At 40.8% G+C, this 21,762-nt stretch overlaps 1 protein-coding gene across 1 annotated transcript; it reads right to left on the reverse strand.

Moving 5' to 3' along the window:
* Positions 1-1,780: 1,780 nt before the first annotated feature.
* HIF1AN (hypoxia inducible factor 1 subunit alpha inhibitor) lies at positions 1,781-21,139 on the reverse strand. The gene is made up of 8 exons (XM_063435314.1): positions 20,860-21,139; positions 15,504-15,754; positions 14,525-14,673; positions 10,503-10,648; positions 8,323-8,429; positions 7,292-7,355; positions 3,338-3,448; positions 1,781-2,706 (listed from the first exon to the last, which is right to left on the reverse strand). Exons 1-8 carry the CDS (start codon positions 21,034-21,036, stop codon positions 2,641-2,643), a joined length of 1,071 nt encoding a protein of 356 aa, XP_063291384.1. The 5' UTR covers positions 21,037-21,139; the 3' UTR covers positions 1,781-2,640.
* Positions 21,140-21,762: the final 623 nt, after the last annotated feature.

Genomic DNA, 21,762 nt, shown 5'->3' on the forward strand with positions numbered 1-21,762 from the left:
AGCATTGATCTCTTCTGTGTTTCCTTGCATAGCTGAAACCAGGGCTCACAATTTCAAGTCTTGATCTAGTAGCGAGGCCTAAAATGTACTAGTCACCTTAAAATGAATATGCATTTTGGTTTTAATACGTGTTCATTGCATGTAGTGTGTGTGAATGCAATGATGTATTTGTGTAGAGAGAGTGCAAGAGCAAAAGAGAGGTTTTTTTTGTGGAGTTTCTATGTACCCATACATCTTCTTGTTACCTCTCCTCAGTACCCCTTGCTCTCCCACTATGTACCTCTATCGACCAATTTATGCCAATTTTGTCTTTTATGCCTCCTCCATTCTACCAATATCTGCCCTTATCTTTCCCAATATATCACTTTTATTCTAGCCATTACTTTTAACATCCTATGAGGCCCCCCCATCCTGCATGCTAACTGGAACAGAAAGTCGTCATCTCTGATGTCAAGTGGCTGGATCAAGACTCGGGAAGCTGTAATTCGGCTAGTTTTAAAAACTTTGTGGCTCGCTTTGTAGGGAATTCACACATTACTATAACCGGAGCAGTCAGGAGCAGTGTTTAGAATCAGTCAATTTACAGCTCCTCAAAGCCGTGCTCTTTTTAATGGAGCAAGGAAAGACTGATCCCTAAAGTATCAGAACCCTTGACTGGCTTCACAACACCTTATGGCTCCAAGCAGTATGCAGCTGTGTTCTACCTGACTACTCATTCTCCTTTGTTCAATTTTCACTTTCCATTTAGGAGGGGATAAGTGCAAATTCTGAACCCTGGCTTAAAGGGTTGGTAATGTCTAAATAGAAATGTATATTATGCAATATATTTAATGGTATTGCCTGTTATGCATTTACTACAGGAATAAACAATATATTTTGGGTGGTAGCAGGTGTAAACAAAGCACTTAAAGCACTTTTTGACCGAAAAGAAAAAAAACAATAAAAAAGGCTTGTATGTAAAAAAATAAACTTGTGTTAATTGTGGCCATTTAATGAACACAAAGATATGATGTCACACAAAGACACCCTGTTTCCTTACCTGTTTGACGACCCTAAGGAAGCACATTATAAAAAGGCCAGAGTGCCAACCTACAGAGCCATCTATCCCTGGTATGTGTATTCTTCATTAGTACTCACCCCATCTGAAAAACTACTAACAGCCATATACATTTTCATGAAACATGGAATTTTCTAAAAATCCTCATCTCACACAAATTTACAGGTTGAAAGGAGAAAAGAAAAAAAACAAAACGGAAAAGCAATTAAAACTGGTTCTTGTGTTACCCTATTTCTCCACCTGCATAATTCCATGTCAGACGATGCTTCTGTGTATCTAGATTAAACATGTCAGCTGCTATACATGGGGCACAACTGTTGCCTATGGGAATGAGAGAACATGCATGGCAGAAATGATGTCCATCTCTGACACTATATAGCTCAATAAAGGGTACAGATGTCCCAGTGACAGAGGACCCAAGACTCAGGGGAGCAAGCGTCCCTCCTCCACACCTATAGGCACTCACTGACTATAAGTGTTTTAAAACTACTTGGGTCTTTGCGTCAAAACACATTGTCACCAAAGGAAACACATTCTCATCTCAAACCGCAAAACGTATTTTATGTCCCCATCAAACACAACCTAATAATGACGTTTTCACATTACTTAACTTGGGTATTCCAGTATTTGCCTGAGTAATCCAACTATGAATATTATAATAGATTAGCAGATCAAATTATTTTTGTTCAATCTGTACACAGAACTGCTGTAGTAGGCACAGGGTATGATTACCATTTCAGTTAGTTCTTTATGTGCATTATGATAGAATGGAACAAAAAACAACAGTATATGCAGCTGAACCAATTGTACAATAATTTTGCACAAAGAATGACTAGTCTAACAGTTTAAGTCTGCCTTCTGAAAACGGGATTTCTTTGTGGATATGCAAAGTCCTCCAAACCCCAACATGTATACATGATCACCGAACAGTCATCTGCGCTTGAAAACAGGTTGAAAAACGATCATCGTGGCCCTAATAGCATTCAGAAACATATTTGCCTGAGACGTTGATTAGCTTCTTTTTTTTTTTTTTGCAGAACCGATTCTTTCGCGAACTTGTAAATCCAATTAATTAGCATGCTTTGATGTCTGTATGGCCAATGTTTTATTGTAAAAAGAAATAAATGTTGGTCTGCATAAAAATAAACAGAACAAACGGGAAAATGTCTTTGTCTGCACAAAATAAAACAAGTGTTCATCATACCAGCTCTTTGGATACTGCACTTGAAGCATGAATAAATGCAGTAAACACATCTGCATGCAGACAAAGTGACACAAGGTTGAAAAAAGCCTTCAATGCCATTGTCTGAGAGTGCATTATTAGAGTAGCTGTGTTGCATTGTTTTGTTGATATTTTGTTTGTTTTAAGTTTGTTTAGTTTTTTTACTTGTCGATATATATATAGATTTTGTTTTTTTAGTCTTCAGCCCGGAGTGTAAAAACACAGTACTGAGTGGTGTATATATTGAGAACCAGTTAAGCCTGATAAGTGCTCCCATTCTCCGTAGAACTCGTCACTTGTCTGTTCTTGAAATACGTCGCTAAAGCAGCAGTAACTCAGCAGCAGAGTCTCACACACAATGTCACTGCTTATTACAGTTGTATTCATCATAGCGACCCTTAACCATCATGTTCAACAATGGACCCACCTGGCAAGAAGAAAATATATTGTATAAAAGTCATGGACAGGGTATAATCAGAGTTTAACAGCCTCTCAAATATAAATATTCAATGGCATAATTTGTGTTTTTTGGTTTTGTTTTAGGAACCATAAGGGAGAAAAAGCATTCTGATAGCAGTTTTTATACTGCAACTTCCACCATCTTGATTTATAAACATTCTATTTTGTTTTTCCCTTCAAGCTATTTTAAGAACAGAATTTTGTTTTCTTTATGCTTCTATACCGTAAACAAGGCTCTCAATAAAAAGCTTATAAGAATGAATTTCTATGAAAGAAGTGAATGTAACCAGTGTTTTGAAAACCAGTACAAAGGCCACCAATAGGTCAGGATTCAGGAACTTCCCAATTCGGATCCACTGGGGATATTCAGAAAAAATTACTGATAAAAAATGGTGTGTGGACCACTGGCTTAAAAATAACCTCACACAAAATGAATTGTCATATAATTCAGTGCAGGCTGGTCTAGATACAACCATTCAATCCACTGCCAAAGATGTATGTACCAAGTGCAAAGGTACGTTCCAAAAAGTCAACTACACACAGATCTAACAGACGTCATGTATCCTGTGAGCATGCAATGAGTAAAGTGTGTCACAAACCTCCTGTGGATTTCCAAGAGCCTCTCCAAGCATCTTCTCTATGTTCCTCATAATGGCGACCTTTTGATGTGCCTTTAGAGGATATTCTATCCTTTTTGGAGTAGGAGCACCCTAATAATGAAAAACAACAAAATCATAATCAAAACCCAAACATTACACTGATATTTTAATGGGTTATTTAATAGGTGCTAACAATATGAACCGGTTACCAACAATACAACAAAAAGAAACTAGCAACAATGTATATTGCCAGATTATTAAACATTCAATTATTATTCTATTCATTTCACAAATATATTGAGATAATATATGGTGGAAGAGCCAAAGTAGATAATTTTGTATTTATTCAAGGTTTTAAAACTACAACCGACCAGGTGCAGGTGTGTAGATACATCATCCATACATAATTCAGAGATAGTTGATATTTCACAAAATATTGTCGGTCATCATGCCTCACATTTTTACAAAATTATAACCAAGCTGGTTTTAAAGTCCTCTAGTTACAAACCATTACTTGTCTGCAGTGGTACATGACATAACTGCATTGTATTCAATGTCTTGTTAGGCAGCTGAGCACAAACAGATATCCAGGACCATTACAAAACATTGTAATGTTAAGATACGTTCTGGACTAGTTTTGTCTCAGATTCTCACATAAGAAATGTCACAAAAAAAAAATTATTATATTTATATAGCGCCAACAAATTCAGCAGTGCTTTACAATGGGTGGACTAACAAAACATGTAATTGTAACCAGACAAGTTTGACGCACAGGGACAGAAGGGTTGAGGGCCCTGCTCAATGAGCTTACTTTCTAGAGGGAGTGGAGTAAACTGACACAAAAAGGTAAGGTAGATTGGCTGTTTTAAGATGAAATTTGCAAATTCCTAATTTATTCTCTTTCGCTTACATTTTTGTGGAAAAAACCCTCCTGTGTACAAGTATTTTGTTTAAATATAGTAAGTACAGATTATGCTCAACAGTTATTAGTGAAAAGCTATACACAAGGCAATATGTCAACAATCCTGTTTACCTAAACAGCTTACACTTTTTCAGGATAGCAATATGCACATTTCACAAGGGATGAATGGGTGTACTACTAGACATGTTTTAAATATTTGCTTGTTACAATATTTTCTTTAAAAAAAAAAAATCACTTTAAGATTCCGATATTATTGAAAAGTACACTCAAAGTACATGGAGTTGAAGAAGCCCCAGCATAATCATCACCCTCGCCGAGTCGATGTCATGCATGATTATTATTATTACTTTCTAAAGTTTAAAAGATTGAATTCAGATTTAAATATGTACCTACTAAATATAGATTAAATATGTAACAATTAACAGGGGTGAAGCAATAGTACACTTCCTTTGCTTTCGGTGTGTGTGGAGCAGGGCTTGCTATAGGGGAGATGCAGAGACACAGGGCCTGAAAGACATTGAGGGGAGCCCTGCAACTTTACATAGAGCATGCAAGCTAGTGCTGGATGGCGGCCTTCAACAGAGATAGGTCATTACAATGATGGAGTCTTAAATGAGTGAAAAGGAGAGAGAGAAACAGTGACTTCATTTTGGCAGCCATATCTTGGCAGGTCAAAGGAACAGCAGACCTAATAGAGCAGTTAAAGGGACACTCCAGGCACCCAGACCACTTCTGCCCATTGGAGTGGTCTGGGTGCCAACTCCCACTACCATAAACTGCAATAATTACATTGCAGGGTTAACTCCTCCTCTAGTGGCTGTCTACTAGACAGCCCCTAGAGGGCACTTCCGGGTTTATAGCACAGGTTTTCTGTGCTATAGCATCCTGGACGTCCTCACGCTGTGTGAGGACCTCCAGTGTCGCTAAAATCCCCATAGGAAAGCATTTTCAATGCTTTCCTATGGAGAGGTCTAATGCGTGTGCGCATTAGGTCTCCACTGCTGGTGGGTGTGATCGGTCTCCCCCGCCAGATGATGTGGTGACGGGGAGGAGCGTGGGCGGACCCAGAAGCAGCGCCGAGGGACATCGGCGCTGCCTCAGGTAAGTCACTGAAGGGGTTTTGACCCCTTCAGCAACCGGGGATGGGAGGTGGGAGGGAGAGGGGACCTGCACTGCCAGGAAATCGATTTGTCTTCCTGGCACTGGAGAGTCCCTTTAATGCATGGAGTAAAGATAAGTAGAGCCCGAATTGGATACAAAACAAACAACCTCAGTAGACACTGAATGTTAAAATGGTTGTGATTATACAGAACTTTCAGCTGCCAATGCACAGGTGTGAGAAGCAGGTAGAAAAAAGGTAGATAAAAGGAAGAGGGAAGAAAGAACTGAAAAAGGATAGATGTATAGTTAAAAAAAAAAAAAATTACAAAAAAAAAAAAACACACAAAATAAACTAACACTGAGTTTACAAAGCCCAAACAGTTCTATAACTCATAAGAAGAATAACTATTTGGATAATGTAACTATCTGACATTGACATACATTGAAACTGGAAATGAAGAAAAAAAAAAGGAGAAGGAGAAGAAGAAGAAGAAGAAGAAAGAGGAGGAAACAAAATTAAAGGATTTTTTTTTTTTTTTTTAGATATCAAAGCTGCCTTTGTAAATATTTTTATTTTTTACGCATTAGTTATTGACCAGTGCATCGAATAATCCTTTTGGCTCTACACCAAATCTAAAAAGGGAAAATGAGAAGGAAAAAAAAAGGAGTTTAAAAAGGTGACCAATGTATTACCAGATGGTTATGTATAATTCCCAGACTAAAACTTGGTACTAATTATTTAAGCCTTACCCTACAAGAAAAAGAATAAATAAAAAGTCAAGGAAGAAAAGAGAAAATATATTAAAACAAAAACAGGGTGGGATCTTTATTAATTTTAAAGGGATACACTGAAACTATAAAGGCCAACAGGAAAACCCAAAAATGTTGAAAACATTTTTTACTTCTTACAAATCATACTTCCTTTTCCATTTTAAGCAAAATATATACAGGGTTGATTATATTCAAACAGCTATTCTACAAATGAGTAATGTGGGAGTAAAAGTCAGATAGGTTAATAATGACCTTTGTGTGAGTGGAGCCATTTACTTAAGAGTTATATTACTAGAACCTCAAACCAAGAATTATCTGAAAACACACATCCACTTTACAAGAATGTTAAACAAGAAGTAAAGTCTTGTCCAGTGTTGAGGGAGAAAACCTAGCTGATTTGTGGTCGGTGACCACAAAAAAAAACCGTCATGGCAATTTCAGAATTTTCTCCAAAAAGCTATCTGTCCAATAAGTGTCTGGTGATGTGGCTTTTGACTTCAAGTAAGAAAAACTCATTTTCTTTACTTTGCTCTAAACCAGGGGTAGGCAACATTCGGCACTCCAAATGTTGTGGACTACATCTCCCCTGATGCTTTGCCAGCGTTATCAATAAGAGCATAATGGGAGAACTAGTCAAAGGTTGCCTACTTCTGGTATAAACACTCAGGCATTGCTCACAAACTAGAACAGTTTGCCATATGTTTATTATGCAAAGAATGCTTTTTTTTTTTTTTTAATCTGCCAATACTAAAATGAAAACTTCTAAAGCAAACATGTGCTGTTAGATCTGGCTGAAAATGAAGCCGTTCTATTTTCATAGAGGAAAAGTGAGTCACAGTACGGAAAGGTGTGACAAGGGCTGCAAAAAATTAAAGCTAAAGGGATTTAAATTCTAAATAACAGAATTTCACAGTGAGACTATACACTAAAATGGCTTCATTAAGCTAAAGTTGTTTTGGAGCTTAGAGTGTTAAGTTTTGCTTGGTTATGAAAATCTGTATGTGACATGTATACAAACTGCTATTTCATGTACTGTAATTTAGTGGCAGTTTTCCTTTATAAGTCATTGCCATGTTCCATGCATTAGAAGAATTAATTCAGAGTAATGAGGGCGAGATATGTATTCGCTATAATGAGAAGAGAAAAGAAAAAAAGCATACCTTGTACCAGAAATTAACAGTAATTGTGGTTCCCCCATCGATTAGCGACTCAATATGGTGCCACCTAAAATAGCAAAAAAAAAAAAAAATTACTCTCCCAAGAATTCAAACTATGCCATACGTACAAAACACTGCGGAGCAGAGTTTGAAGAGTGCATCAAACAGGCAACTTTTTTTTTCCCATACCCTAGCCTAAAAACTCTTTCTACTTTATCAATACAAAGTATTCAGCCTTGGATGCAACAACAAACAGCAAGCCCATCTTCAGCACTTTCAGCCTGAGTGTCATAGGGGCTGGGATTCAGATACCAAGAGAGTACCAGTTTGACACTGGAAATGCCTTTGTGGAACAGTCATCTTCTCATGCTTGTTATCTAGTTTTGTATGCGGTAGAAAATATATGAAAGATGTGTGTGTGGTTTGAGGGGAAAGGGCAAAGAGTAAAGTAGGCAATAGATGAATGTGTACATGGCTGTGTACAAGGATGGAGGTGATCTGCAACATAACTGGCAGAGTATGAGCAGGAGACTGGGCTTAGTTAGTGGGAGACTAAAAATATATTTTAGACTTGGCAGGAAAGACAGAGGTTGCATGAGACATGGGTGGAACTAGGATGAAAAAATACAGGGCAGAGATTGTAATTGGACACGACCTTGAGAGCAGAGGCTGGTATGGGACAATGCATTACATACAACATAACTAACACACACACACACACACACACACAAATAGCACGGGACAACTTTGCACAAATTAAATCTGAATAGTGGAACAGAGGAAAAAATAACCAGTTGGGCCTATAACAGAGAATTTTTCCAGTTATTTTTGCATTTAACAGATGTAAATTCAGAGTTTAGTGGATAGCACTGTCAATGCCCTGGTCTAGGCATGTAATTTTAAATGATTTTGTTTTCGGTAAGTAGATTAGACTACCACTTTAGTCCCTTGTACAAGCGTTTTTGTAATTTTTTTTAATTTCCACACCGCTGATAAACAGAAATACGTTTGATACATTTTGCCATTTTCCTCACCAATACATAGGTATATAAAGAACATCTCCAGGTCCAACCACTGTTTCGTAGCCAACAACATTCCTGAAGTTTGGAAACCTCTCAAAATCAGGATTTTCAAAGTCCACCTAGTATTAATAAGATGAAAAGATTAACATGATACACAAAAGAAAGTTCATACAAAGAAAATAAATAAATTTAAAAAATAAAGACATTATAATTTATTAAATATGTGTACAAACAGTTTTTCCTTTAAAGCAGTGTGCTGCTGAGCCCAAGATTGTCATGGTGGAAGAAAATGGAACATAAGATTCAAAATACCCTTGTGTGGAAAATCCCAACACTTGAGTGGTTGAACTAACAGAAGTCTTGGCTGCGCCATTAAGAGTAGGATGTAGCGGAAAATTAAACTGGCAAAAACAACAGTACAGCTCAGAGGACCCCTAGATGCAGAGAGCCATTCATGGGTTGAAACCATTCTCAGCCAAGGAATGCAATTCTGTACACAGGAATATGAACTTTAGTCCGGGGATGGCTAATGATGACCCATGACACTACCAGAGGTGGAATTATCACAATCTCCTAAATCTTTATGATTATTATCAGTCTTTATTTACTTCCCACTAGTCCTGTGTTATCTGATAGATGTTTGCCAGGGCTTTCATGACTATTGACACGTACAGCAGGCTTTGTCAGCACTGGTGATTAATTTGTGTGATCTAAATATCTTTCTTCAGAATTTAAAGTTGATATGCAAGGCAGAGATTGAATGTTGACACACTTTTCTTAACAAGTACTTAGCGCAAAAACAGTTTTAAAATATCTTCCAAGTACAATAATCACTAAAGCTTATGGTATACAAATGGACACAGGTTTTTCTGTGCGGACTTGGGGTCTCTAAAAGGAGATCAACATTGATTTTGTATATCTATACCACAGTGCTCACAGCATGGCAGATTGTAAGTTGGATTTAGGCTGCACCCCATATTTAGGCAAGAACTCTGCCCAGTAGAACCAAACGGTAATAAACGGAACCATTTTGCCTTGAGGTCAAATAATGTGTCACAGTAATGTCTCAGATCAGAGTAAAAGGGGTGGATTTTTTTTTTTTTTTATTTTAACGTATTTTAGAGGAAGTGCATTATAAAATGTAAGAGAAATTCAGAAACTCTAGCAAAGGAAAAAAGCTTTTAGAAAAAAAGACAAACGGTAAGTTATTTTTTATTTACAGGGATTTCGGTAGGGCAGGTAGGAATTCATTAAATTTGTTTTAGGTGGGGGAATAGTTCCCCCTTACTGTGATTTAGGGCCCCCACCTGCCGCTCAGGGGTGAGGGCTGGGGGAAGGACACTAGGTCCCCCCCTTTATTGTAAATTAAGGCCCTCACCAGCCACTCAGGGGAAGGGGGGGGGGAGGGAGGAGGGGAGGACAATAGTCCCCTCCCCCCCCCATTGTAATTTAGGGCCCCTACCCGCCGCTCAGGGGTGGGGGCAGAGAGGAGGAAAATAGGTCTCCCCCCTCTATTTTCATTTAGGGGCCCCCACCCGCCGCTCATGGGTGGGGGCCATGAGCGGCCAATGATTCTCCCCCCCCTCCCCTCTGCCACTCATGTCCCCCCGTTTACTTTTGTCCCCTGTTTACTTTCATAACCCCCACAGCTAGTTAATAGATGCCCCACAATGGGGACATTTGTCAGAGGGGGGGGGTGTTTTTTTCTTTTTTATAACAGTGAGCAGTCACTGGCTGCTCACTGTTTAGACATGCCCCTACTCGAGGCATAGCGAGTAGGGGCATTTGGGAGATTTGAATTTTTCCCTTATGCTATTCTGGGGGCCATATTGACCCCCATAGAGTGAGGGAGGACATGGAGGGCTTAGGAAGTGGCGGGGAGCTCTGTTCTATTTTTACATATTACAAATAGAGAGCTGCGCAACGGTAGCTCCCTCCTTGTAATAAATCAAAGGAATGAACGAAGAGTGACTTAGGCACTCCTATAGGTAAATTATATCAATAGCTAAAAATTCAAAATGAAAAATGAATAAACAGACCAGTTCAACTCCAGGTTAAGTTTTGTACGAATTGATATTGCAATTCACCAGGCTCTGATTACAGACACATACGTACGGACGGTAATTGTAGCAATCTACAAGTCATAGGCTGTGGTGACATTTTAGCAAAGGGCTTTCCCAGAATTTTCTCACCTGGCTCTGTCTGTCACAAGGATGATGAACAGGATAAGGATAGAGGCATTCAAACTGTTCTGGTGGAAAAAGGATACATCGTTTGTATCCCTTAATCTGCGCAAAGAAGTTCTGCTGCTCGTCATAGTGTGCAGGAGTGACATTCCCTGTAGAGTACATAGACACATGAGACTGGACACGTAGGTCAGAAAAGTAATGAACGTATACCTCCACTGCCATTCCTATATTTAGCTAGTTTAACAGACTGATCTCTGATCAAATTAGGATTACAATTGAATTAATTAGAAGCTATCACCTACTAAGTGTTTGGTATGGGTGTTTTGAACAGATGCCTTAAACTTGGTGCTTGAGGGCTGTAATCCACTGGGAATTGTAGGTTTTGTTACGCAGTAAAGTAAGCAAGCAATCATGAAAACATTGTGTATGAGTGAGCAGTACAAGTGTTATCTTCAAAATGACCATACAATGCTGAATTATCAGGTGACTGGGTGAGACAACAAAAGTTAAAGTGTCGCTAAACTTTAAAAATTACATTCTTTGTGGGGGAAGTGACTCAGAAGGTAAATCCACATTCTAAAAGCTAGTTTAAAAAGTTAGTCATTAGTTGCTTTTTTGTTTTAAAAAAAAAAAAAAAAAAATCAGGCCCTGGATTCAATGCAAAAAAATCACGTCCCATGATTTTACTGTGTGATTCCATATAGCATTAGGCAAAGCACGTGAATATAATAAATCTAGAAAAGAAACGTGCACCAATCAACCTTAAATACAGCTGGATAAGTGTCTATTTTAGTGAAGAGAGGTTATACAGAACTAGAGAGTTATAAGAGAGGCTGACATCAGAAGTGGTGTTCTGAGCTAATCACAATGCTTTCACATAGGAAAGCATTAGATTGTCTGAGACTGTCAAGGAGGCAGATCAGAGGCAGAGCCAGCGCAAGTCAAACACAGCCCTGGCCAATCAGCATCTCCTCATAGAGATGCATTGAATCAATGCATCTCTATGAGGAAAGTTCAATGTCTTCATGCAGAGGTGGAGACACTGAATGGCAGTGAAACACTGTCTCAGGAAGCACCTCTAGTAGCTACAGGGTCCCTTTACTCACTTTATTCATGCAGCCTTAAAACCACACCTCCACTGTCTTCGACTCACACACTATGCAGCCAGAGGTGTAACTCCTACTACAGCAGCAGCATTAGACTGCCTCTGACTCTAGGCTACCCATGTTCTCCCCTAGGCACACACCCCTTCCCTGACATCCCTTCTATTAAATCAAGGGGATGTGGAGGAGGATCAGGCTGAGGGAGAACTTGGTGGGGAGGGGGGGGAGGAGGTAGCTCTTTTAACCCCTTAAGGACACATGACATGTGTGACACGTCATGATTCCCTTTTATTCCAGAAGTTTGGTCCTTAAGGGGTTAATTGAGATTTCCTTAGCTTCTGCTCTTAGTAGCCTGCAACTGCCTCTTGTGTGTAAAGTTCAAATAGAATAGCAGGGGATGGGAACTGCTAAAGTAAACACACTGTGCTGACTAACATGTGATTGAAAAATATTTTTTTTAAGGAGGCTGTGTGAGTCACAACAAGAGAATGTGTGCTTACGGTTGTAAAAACAAATATACAGACAATTTAGATCTATATGTAAAAGATTAGCAATTAGAATGTATCCCTCTTACAGCTTCAAGTGCCACATTTGATAGTTGTTAAGACACCAGAGTAGAAATCCTACAACCAATCAAAATGTAACAGTGAGTGATAAAATAACACAATCCATATTACACTTTGTGTACAGATACTAAAATGTGAACTTTGACGCACAACTTAACACAAAACACATTTGGCACCTTCATTTTAACACTTGTGTTTGTGTAGAATAGGAGCAAGCAAAGATCAAGTCTAAGTGACTAAACACAAAAAAAAACACACAAACAGCCCAATGACGTTCAAGGTTGTCAAAATCTGTTCTTTAAAGGGACACTATAGTCACCAGAACAACTACAGCTTAATGTAGTTGTTCTGGTGAGTATAATCATTATATGCAGGCATTTTTTCTCTGAAAAGGCAGTGTTTACATTGCCCCTATGGACACCTTCAACTGGGGGGGAACGTGTGTCGGCTGGCAAATATGTAGGCACTAGGAACTTATTTCTTAACTTTATACTACTTTAGAGACCAACCGACACACGTACCTCATTCTATGACCCCTTATGCCATAGGACAGGGATGTCGAACATGCGGCCCCCCAGATGTTGCTGAACTACAACTCCCATGATTCTTTCAATGAAACAGATAGCCAGGGAATCATGGGAGTTGTAGTTCAGCAACATCTGGGGGGCCGCATGTTCGACATCCCTGCCGTAGGATTTCGGATTCATCAGTGGCATCACACTAGGAGGCTGCTAACTATACTGCTATACACCATTTGCACTGTCATCCTGATTGAAACCTTTTTTCATTTGATTCTGGTTGCCACATCCTTATACTTTTGAGCAGCGTTTCCAAAATCAGTCCTCAAGACTCACCAACAGTCCAGGTTTTTTTAGTATCTCCATTGGAATAAAACAGGGAAATACATCAATCCTGGACTGTTGGTGGGCCATGAGGACTGGTTTGGGAACCACTGCTTTTGAGTATTCCTATACAGATATCCTCATACATAGCTCTCTCACTCCAGATTTTGGGAGGAATATGCTGGCACTCAGTCCTTAGGATGTTACCACTCAGGTATATCCCTAAGAATATTTACTCTGAGTGCCAGGTTCATGTGTGTTTTCTTCTTATAACAGGACAAGTTATTTCTCTCTCTCTCTCTCTCTATACACACACACACACACACACACACACTTTATTTATTTTTTTATTTTTTGCTTAGCTCTACTCTTTAGTTTTTTGCACTTGCTTTATTTGATCACTTTTTCTTTCGTATTTACATTCCCTTTACTACAGAGTACTTAATTGTTTTATTATAGATCCACTTGTTGGATAGTGTATTATTATTCATTAAAGGTTATATTTGACCTATTTTTGGTGGTTCACCACATTCTTTGTTTCTCATTAGTATTGTCTAGGGCTAAAACCCCTTATAGAGTAGTGAATCATATCCCCCATTAAGTATTTACAGTTGTAAATAACATCTGCACCACTTGACTCCATATATCAGGCTTCCCTAAACTCTGGCCCTTCAGTTGTTGCTGAACTACAACTCCAATGATTCTCAGCCTATTTCATTCATATAATCATGGGAGTTGTAGTTCAGCAACATCTGGAGGGCCGGAGTTTGGGGAAGCCTGCCATAGACAATACCTTTTCCCTGAAAGCCATGACTAGGGACGGCTGGGGAAATAACAAAACATAACAGAGTCAGTTCCGCCATTTGTCAACAAAGGCAAAAACACATAAGACAAAGTTGTCCCTACTTTATGTTTAATATCTTTTGACTGCATTGGAATTTTTGTGAAATTCCATCACTGTCACTGAGTATTTCATAATGATTTTGGGTAGGAGGATTCTATTCTAAAATACGACCCATTTAATTAACAAAGGCATGGTTCTGCGAAAGCTAAATTAGCAGGATACTATGCTAACTTAAGGTCTTTAAGGACCATATTATGATTCAAATGTGACAATATGGTGACACTCCGGTCACCATAACAACTTAACCTATATGACGTTATGGTACCAGGAGGCCCCAGGGCACTTTGTTACCTTGCGGGGTTAAACCATTGTCAAAACAGTTTAACCCCAAAGGTTGCCTCCAGCAATGGATATGCAGTTCCACTCTGTTTGACAGCACTCCACGCTTACTGAAAACTTAATTTCAGAAGCAACTGGTGGAACTGAAGATCCAGCGAAACCTTTCGTTCGAGAACAGTTTAACCCCTTAAGGTTACAGAGCCCAGGAGGTTTTATGGTACCATAACTTCATTCAGATTAAGTAATGGTCACTGAAGTGTTCCTTTAAGGAGTTAAACTGCATTTGATTTATTATATTTGTGCTGCCATTCCAATGCATATTCGCCATTACCTTCCATTCCAATGAGTAGTAAGTTAGATGTAAGCTGCCCCCAGCCGTGCTTTGATTGTTGCTTGTTAATCCAATTCCAATTAAAGCCCAAGAAATCTACTACAATTTTCCGACCCACAGTGTCATTTAGAGTCTGTTGCAGGTATAATCTAGAAAAACAAGGAAACATGATGTATAAAATTATTTTTTAAGGGTAAAGAGAAACGTTCCATGCACTCTTTTAGAATGTCAGAATAATAAATTTAGAGGGTAATTTATTACAGGAGCATAAATGTATGGCTTTTCATAATTACTACATTTAATGATCCACAATCATAAAAGCATTAAAAGAAACTCAAATCACCACTACCATAGCCCCTGACTCCCTCTCAGAGTAAGTTGTCAAACCTTTTAATCACTTTTTTACAACATACCAGGTGTCCGCCATGTGCTTGTCGATATCTCCCCTGGGGCTAAAAAACTCCTGCAAGGAACTCCTGCTAGCGCCACTGATCTAACACTGCCAGGCGTCAGCTGAGCTCTTCGGTCCAATAAGCCAAGTCTCCAGGCTAAATTCAATGGCAGAGTTTCAACTGTAGAGGAGGCAGAGCCTGTTGGACCCAGGTACTTTGTCAAAACATTTTTAGATATAGTTTGACTACTTACTGTGATAGGACGTCAGGGCTCCCCTGGCACCATAACCACTACAACAGGCTGGAACCTACACGATAAATATTTTACCTTTTACATTTGTTTTAAAACCTTAAAGATTAGTTTTACAAAATAATCCTACACTAACCATAACAATTTCAATTGTATCATTCGTGTTTTGTTAAAAGTACAAAATACTTCTACATAGAATTAGGAAAAAATTCCATTAAACATGAGGATTTCAACATTTAACAGAATGTTAAATGACATTCCCTCTTTTTCCCCATGGATTTACACAATGGTGCACTATAAAAAGCCTTTGGGAATCTTGGGCCATCTCTCATCTTACCTTTCATCTCCTCTTCTCTGCTCAATGTCTCGAAGTTTCTCCACAAACTCTGGAAACTTCATCTCTTCTCTGCTCGACTTGGGCTTGAAATTCTTGAAATTAACCATTTTCTTTTCGTCATAATACAGAAACTTATGGTTATTGGCACTGTACACAGAAAAGTCCCCATTTCCAATGTTATCCTTTAGATAGTCCAAATCCCACTTTAAAGCAGGATGTATCAGGTTTGTATCGGTCAGAACCACTGGTTCCTGATTAAAAAGAAGAAGAGTATAAGTGTCATGTAGAATACGCATATTGATTCAGAACCATAATAAGTCTAGGCAAAAACCCTACATATTTCTTCTATGAATATACAACTAAACAAGGTCTGTTTTCATATAGGACAAGGATTTAAATTAACATTGTAACGGACCGTTTCAGCAGACAAGGGGTTGAAATCCGTTTAGGCGATATGCCCCTTTCTGAGAGACAGGCACAGCTACTGCAGAACACCAAACTCCAGAACTGGATACAAAATAGCACTCCAAACTGGAACCTCACGAATAGCTGCTAGCAGACGAACAGGAAAAGCAGACATCAGCTTACACTCCTAGCAATCGATCTCCAGCAGCATACAGTGAATCCCCCCAAGAACGAGACAAGGCTCCGTGTTGAGGGTCAAGCAGTGGTCTCAGGTGCTGGGGCACCCAGCCTGGTTTTTATTACAGGAGTACACATACAGGCCACACCCAGGGGGAGGCATAAAATAACCAATAGTATCACGGGTGCAACCCACACATCCCCTCCCCTTAGTGTGACACATAATCCCATTATACATACAGTAAAAATACAGTTTCCACACATACTCTGTAACTTTAAAACCATACATCACATTCACATAAAAATACATATCCTCAATCAATCCATTCAGGGGAACAACATATAAAAAAATGGCATGAATCAGACCAGGGGTTCAAAAGTTAGTAAAAGTATATTTTGTTCCCCCTGGCTGGCAGAAAAAACATCCCCACAATGCATCCTGGTTTCCTCCCTTCTGCCCTGGAGATAATTGGAGAAGTAATCCAATTATCCAGGACTAGAGGCAGACTCCATTAACCACATGGTTGCAAAACGACATAAAACACTTTAAAATACATAAAGTCACATTTTACACATAACACACAGACATTTCACATATCCCCAGATAGCTCAGGTCTGAGTGCACATTATTAGGTGAATGGCACTCAGACCAACCGAATACAGTTTAATCGCCATAGAGCCAAAGTCTTTAATCACACGAATAGGCTCCATTTCATAGCTATCTGGGTTACCACAGCTCACACAGGGCAAGTACCAAATGACCCCACTGTATTTAAAGGGCCAGAATGAGTGACATACACTCTGGTATGGCCGAATACTGTTTTTAAAGGGCCCAATCTCCCAGGGCCATAGTCCAAAGGCAGCAGGCGGGCAGCCAGGCTTCTCCAATGCAATGTGGCGAGATTGCTCTCGTCACAAACATGTTCAGTGTCTGCATGCAGAGGGAGGAGACACTGAATGTTTGGATGCATTTTAGGCAGCCATGACCCAGGAAGGATCTCTAACAGCTATCTGAGGAGTGGCCTGTGAAGTTATCACTAGGCTGTAATGTAAACACTGCATTTTCTCTGAAAAGACAGTGTTTACAGCAAAAAGCTTGAAGGTAATGATTCTACTCACCAGAACAAATTCAATAAGCTATAGTTGTTCTATTGACTATAGTGTGCCTTTAGGCTTAGCACTTTCACACAGTCTTAGATTTGCGCAGCTTTGCGTTTTGCTACACATGTAAAATATCATCCCAATGCTTTCTTAAAGGATCACTATAGGGTCAGGAAGACAAACATGTATTCCTGACCATATATTGTTTAACCCACCATTTCGGTGTCCCCCACCCATAAAAGTTTAAAACTAACCTTATTTCCAGCGCTGCGTGGGTCTGCCGTGCTGACTCCACCCCTTTGTAACATCAAAATGGATGATTTTTAGCCAATCCAATGCTTCCCATAGGGAAAGCATTGGATTGGCTAAAACCGGCACAAGGCGGGGCCAAATGCCATTTTGGCCAATCAGGACCTCCACATAGAGATGCATTTAATCAATGCATCTCTGAGGAAAATTCAGCGTCTCCATGCAGAACGTAGAGACGCTGAACAGCAGGGCTGCTTACTGTGCAGCCCTGAGCCAGGAAGCCCCTCCAGTGGCCATCTAAGGAGTTGCCACTTGGAGGTGTCCCTAGGGGCAATGTTAACACTGCCTTTTCTCAGAAAAAGCGGTGTTTACATGAAAATGCCTGAAGGGAGCTATTATACGCACCAGAACAACTACATTAAACTGTAGTTCTGGTGACTATAGTGTCAGTTTAAGGGAAAACATTGCATTGGCTGAGATCATCCAGATTAATTATCTCAGCTAAAGAGGTGTGGTGACTGTGGAGAGAAAAGTGCAGTGTCGGATGGAAGGAAACTAGAATGACTTTTTAGTGTTCCAGGAGGGACAGGACACTAGGACCAGGATACTACAGCGTTAGGAATACTCATTTCTATTCCTAACTCAATAGTGTTCCTTTAAAGACACTGTCTGGCAGTACATATTATCTACAAGAACTGTACATCAGGTTTATGTAAAATCTGTATATAGTGTTTTATCAGTGTCCGAATTCCACATACTACAGCCTTACATACAATAAAGTAATAAATACCCAGAACTAAACATTCTTTCTACTGTTTATATACAGATTTACGACTAGAGACTGGGTTAGGCATTATATTGAACAGGATGAGCGTATTTCAGCCTAGAGCAGAGAAGGAATTCTTGGAAGTGATTGTGTTTTTACATGCCAGAAATGATCTGAAAAATGAATATAGGTGCACAGTTTATTTTAAAATAAAGCATATACAAGAGAAATCGACAAAGCTCATTGAGAAAATATTAACATGCCATGGTAAATAAAAAAAAAAAAAAAAAAGTTAAAAAAAAAAATACTGGTTTGCTTTTAGATGTGTTAAAGGAACACTCCACACACAAATTGTGTTCTGCACATTCACACAATACAATTTCTAAATGTGTTGCATGGACTCTCGTAGCTTTCTATAGGCTGTGCGCATAGACAGTTGCAGGGACTTTCAAAATAAAAAATAAATGAAATGATACTATTCAAAGTTGATAGATGCACTTCTTTATTTGCCAAATGGTTTCAATCATGTTTGTAACCCCTTAGGGACCACATGATTGTCCCATGCCATCATTCAGTTCAGGACTTTAACACACACTGATCACACACTGTATTGTCTCTGTATGGTCTAAACAGGGGAAATCCCTCTTTAGAATTCAGCTGAGAGAATCCCTCTGTGTTAAAGGGCAACTCCAAGCACCATAACAATCAAAATGAAGTTATCATGGTCCAAGAAGGTCCATGACACTGATCTTTCAGGGTTTAACCCTTCACGAACAGTTTAACACCAAAGTCCAGTCTCTGGGACAGTTTAACTCTGCCCCCTCCAACATCTGCTTTCGAAAAATCTTCAAAACTGAAGCCTGGAGTGCAGAGGATAGGTGTGTCTCTGACTGGCTTAGATCAGTCAGCTGTGCATGAATTATATATCAACAAATCCTGCCAGATCTGTTGGTTAGATTTAGATTTACTTTTCAGTTTTTCTTACAAGTTGTGTTTTAGATCTTGAGCTTAACTTGAACTTTAAAAGGGTTACCACAACCAATGTGTAAAACATATATAGTAGTTTAAAGACACATTATTGTATTGTTGTTACTATGGAGTTGCTCCTAGAAAGGATAGAAGAGGGGGACAGAGGGATTTAAGCCCAAAATAGGGACTGTCCCTTTTAAATAAGGACACTTGGGAGGTATGCTTACACATGGGTGACCATACGAGCAACTGACCCCAAGCACCACTGGATCACAGAAAACTGACCCCCAAAGTGCTACTTGACACAGGTGCCTAGACAGAATGCAGACCCCTAAGCATTATTTCCCCATGATAATAAGCAGCTGACCCCCAACTGCCATTAGACCACAGTTGACTAGCACAACGGTGTTTCGCTATATGATACAAGAATAAGTTACAGAAAGCTCATCGCCGACACACAATATGAAAAAGAACACAAGCAAACCCTACGTGAAAACACAAGCATCCGCATACTATATAGAATTATTATAGCTAGGCAGCACTCTTCGACACATACAGGGTTACCCACTAAAGTGAAAGTTTGAAGCGAATTTCAAACTTTCATTATTGTTGGTATTTATATAGCGTCAACCTATTCCGCAGCAGAAAATAAAAGGGTAAAAATTTAACAATAAAAATTAGTCGATTACAAAATTTTACATGGACGAGAGGTTGATGAAGACCCTGTCTGAAAGAACTTAAAGTCTAGAGGTAAATTGAAGGTAAAAATAGCCACAGTGGAAATATTCTCTATGTCTGAGCTATTACTTCCACTTTGTCCATTTTAAGTTTTGGTTTAAATTTGAAATTCACTTTAAATTCTCGCTTCAGTAAATAACCCTGAGATAGGTAAATAGATAGGGTACCAAGCCCTACGAGAACCACCCCCAGTCACGTCCTTTTTATTTTTTTGGGGGGGTGCCCCGCAGTGAGCCCCGCTGTATGACCCCCGCTGTGTGAGCCCCGCTGAGTGAGACCCTCAGTGAGCCCCGCTGAGTGAGACCCACTGAGTGAGACCCTCAGTGAGCCCCGCTGAGTGAGACCCGCTGAGTGAGACCCGCTGAGTGAGACCCTCAGTGAGCCCCGCTGTATGACCCCCGCTGAGTGAGACCCTCAGTGAGCCCCGCTGAGTGAGACCCTCAGTGAGCCCCGCTGAGTGAGACCCTCAGTGAGCCCCGCTGAGTGAGACCCTCAGTGAGCCCCGCTGAGTGAGACCCTCAGTGAGCCCCGCTGAGTGAGACCCTCAGTGAGCCCCGCTGAGTGAGACCCTCAGTGAGCCCCGCTGAGTGAGACCCTCAGTGAGCCCCGCTGAGTGAGACCCTCAGTGAGCCCCGCTGAGTGAGACCCTCAGTGAGCCCCGCTGAGTGAGACCCTCAGTGAGCCCCGCTGAGTGAGACCCTCAGTGAGCCCCGCTGAGTGAGACCCTCAGTGAGCCCCGCTGAGTGAGACCCTCAGTGAGCCCCGCTGAGTGAGACCCTCAGTGAGCCCTGCAGTGTGACCCTCAGTGAGCCCTGCAGTGTGACCCTCAGTGAGCCCTGCAGTGTGACCCTCAGTGACCCCGGCAGGTGCTGGTCAGCCTATGCACAGCTGGCTCCGGGGTGACAGAGCCGGTACAGGGCAGTGCGGTGAGCGCTGGGACAGGCCGGTCACCTCGTTATCGATGTACTCTTCGGCCCGCGGGTCGCTGTGATGGAGCCGCGGGATCGCCCGGGTCTGGAACTGGTAGGAGCGGAGCTGGGATCGGCTCCAGCCGGGGCTCTGGAGCTCAGGCTCACTTTCTGTCTCTCCTAGCGGCTCTGCCGCCGACACCCCCCCGGCCTCCGCCATCCGCCGGCCAGCGTGACCCGATGACAAGCCAACGGACAACACCGAGCGACCGACCGCTGAGTGCCCGGCCCGACACTGACCAACGAGACGGGCGTCTTGCTGGCCAGAGCGACGGCCGCCCGAGCAACGCAACATCGCCTTCTAGTGGCGGGAGGGGGGAGGAGAGCGCCGCGCAGCTTCAACGCACGTTGTTACTGTTTAGACTCAGAGAGAGAGCGTCACGTGACACGCTGAAGGGATCCTTGTAGTTATAATTTTTCAATTTCATTGAAAAAAATCAAACAGAAACCTTTTAGTTTTTGCTTTTTCTTAACTACCAGTTATTTCCACATTGATATACTGTCTTTCTGTAATACTAGGTTTTCTAGGGGGGGGGGGGGAAGAGCTCTGCATAGGTTTAACCACGCCCACTGACCCCGGGAGGCACGTAAACAAAGGCGCGTGCTGGTTACAGACGTGCACAGTAAGGCGTGAATGCGTGCGTGCAGACCTTCCAGAGGATCATGGAGTTAAAGGGTTGTAGAAATGTCAGCGCTGTGACGTCACCATGTGGCTGATTTTGTAAATAAACCACAGCACTAGAAGCCAGACTGTGTGCATGTCTGCTCTTCTAATAAAGTCCTGTGAGGAGGGTGCCAGGCTGGGAGAGACTGGAGCTGCACGGAGGGAGCAGAGAGAAGGCAGTAGCCAGCCCCCAACATCCTCAACATGCAGACTTGACAGAAG

Source organism: Pelobates fuscus, chromosome 10 (genome assembly GCF_036172605.1).
Source record: "Pelobates fuscus isolate aPelFus1 chromosome 10, aPelFus1.pri, whole genome shotgun sequence".
Classification (NCBI taxonomy): domain Eukaryota; kingdom Metazoa; phylum Chordata; class Amphibia; order Anura; family Pelobatidae; genus Pelobates; species Pelobates fuscus.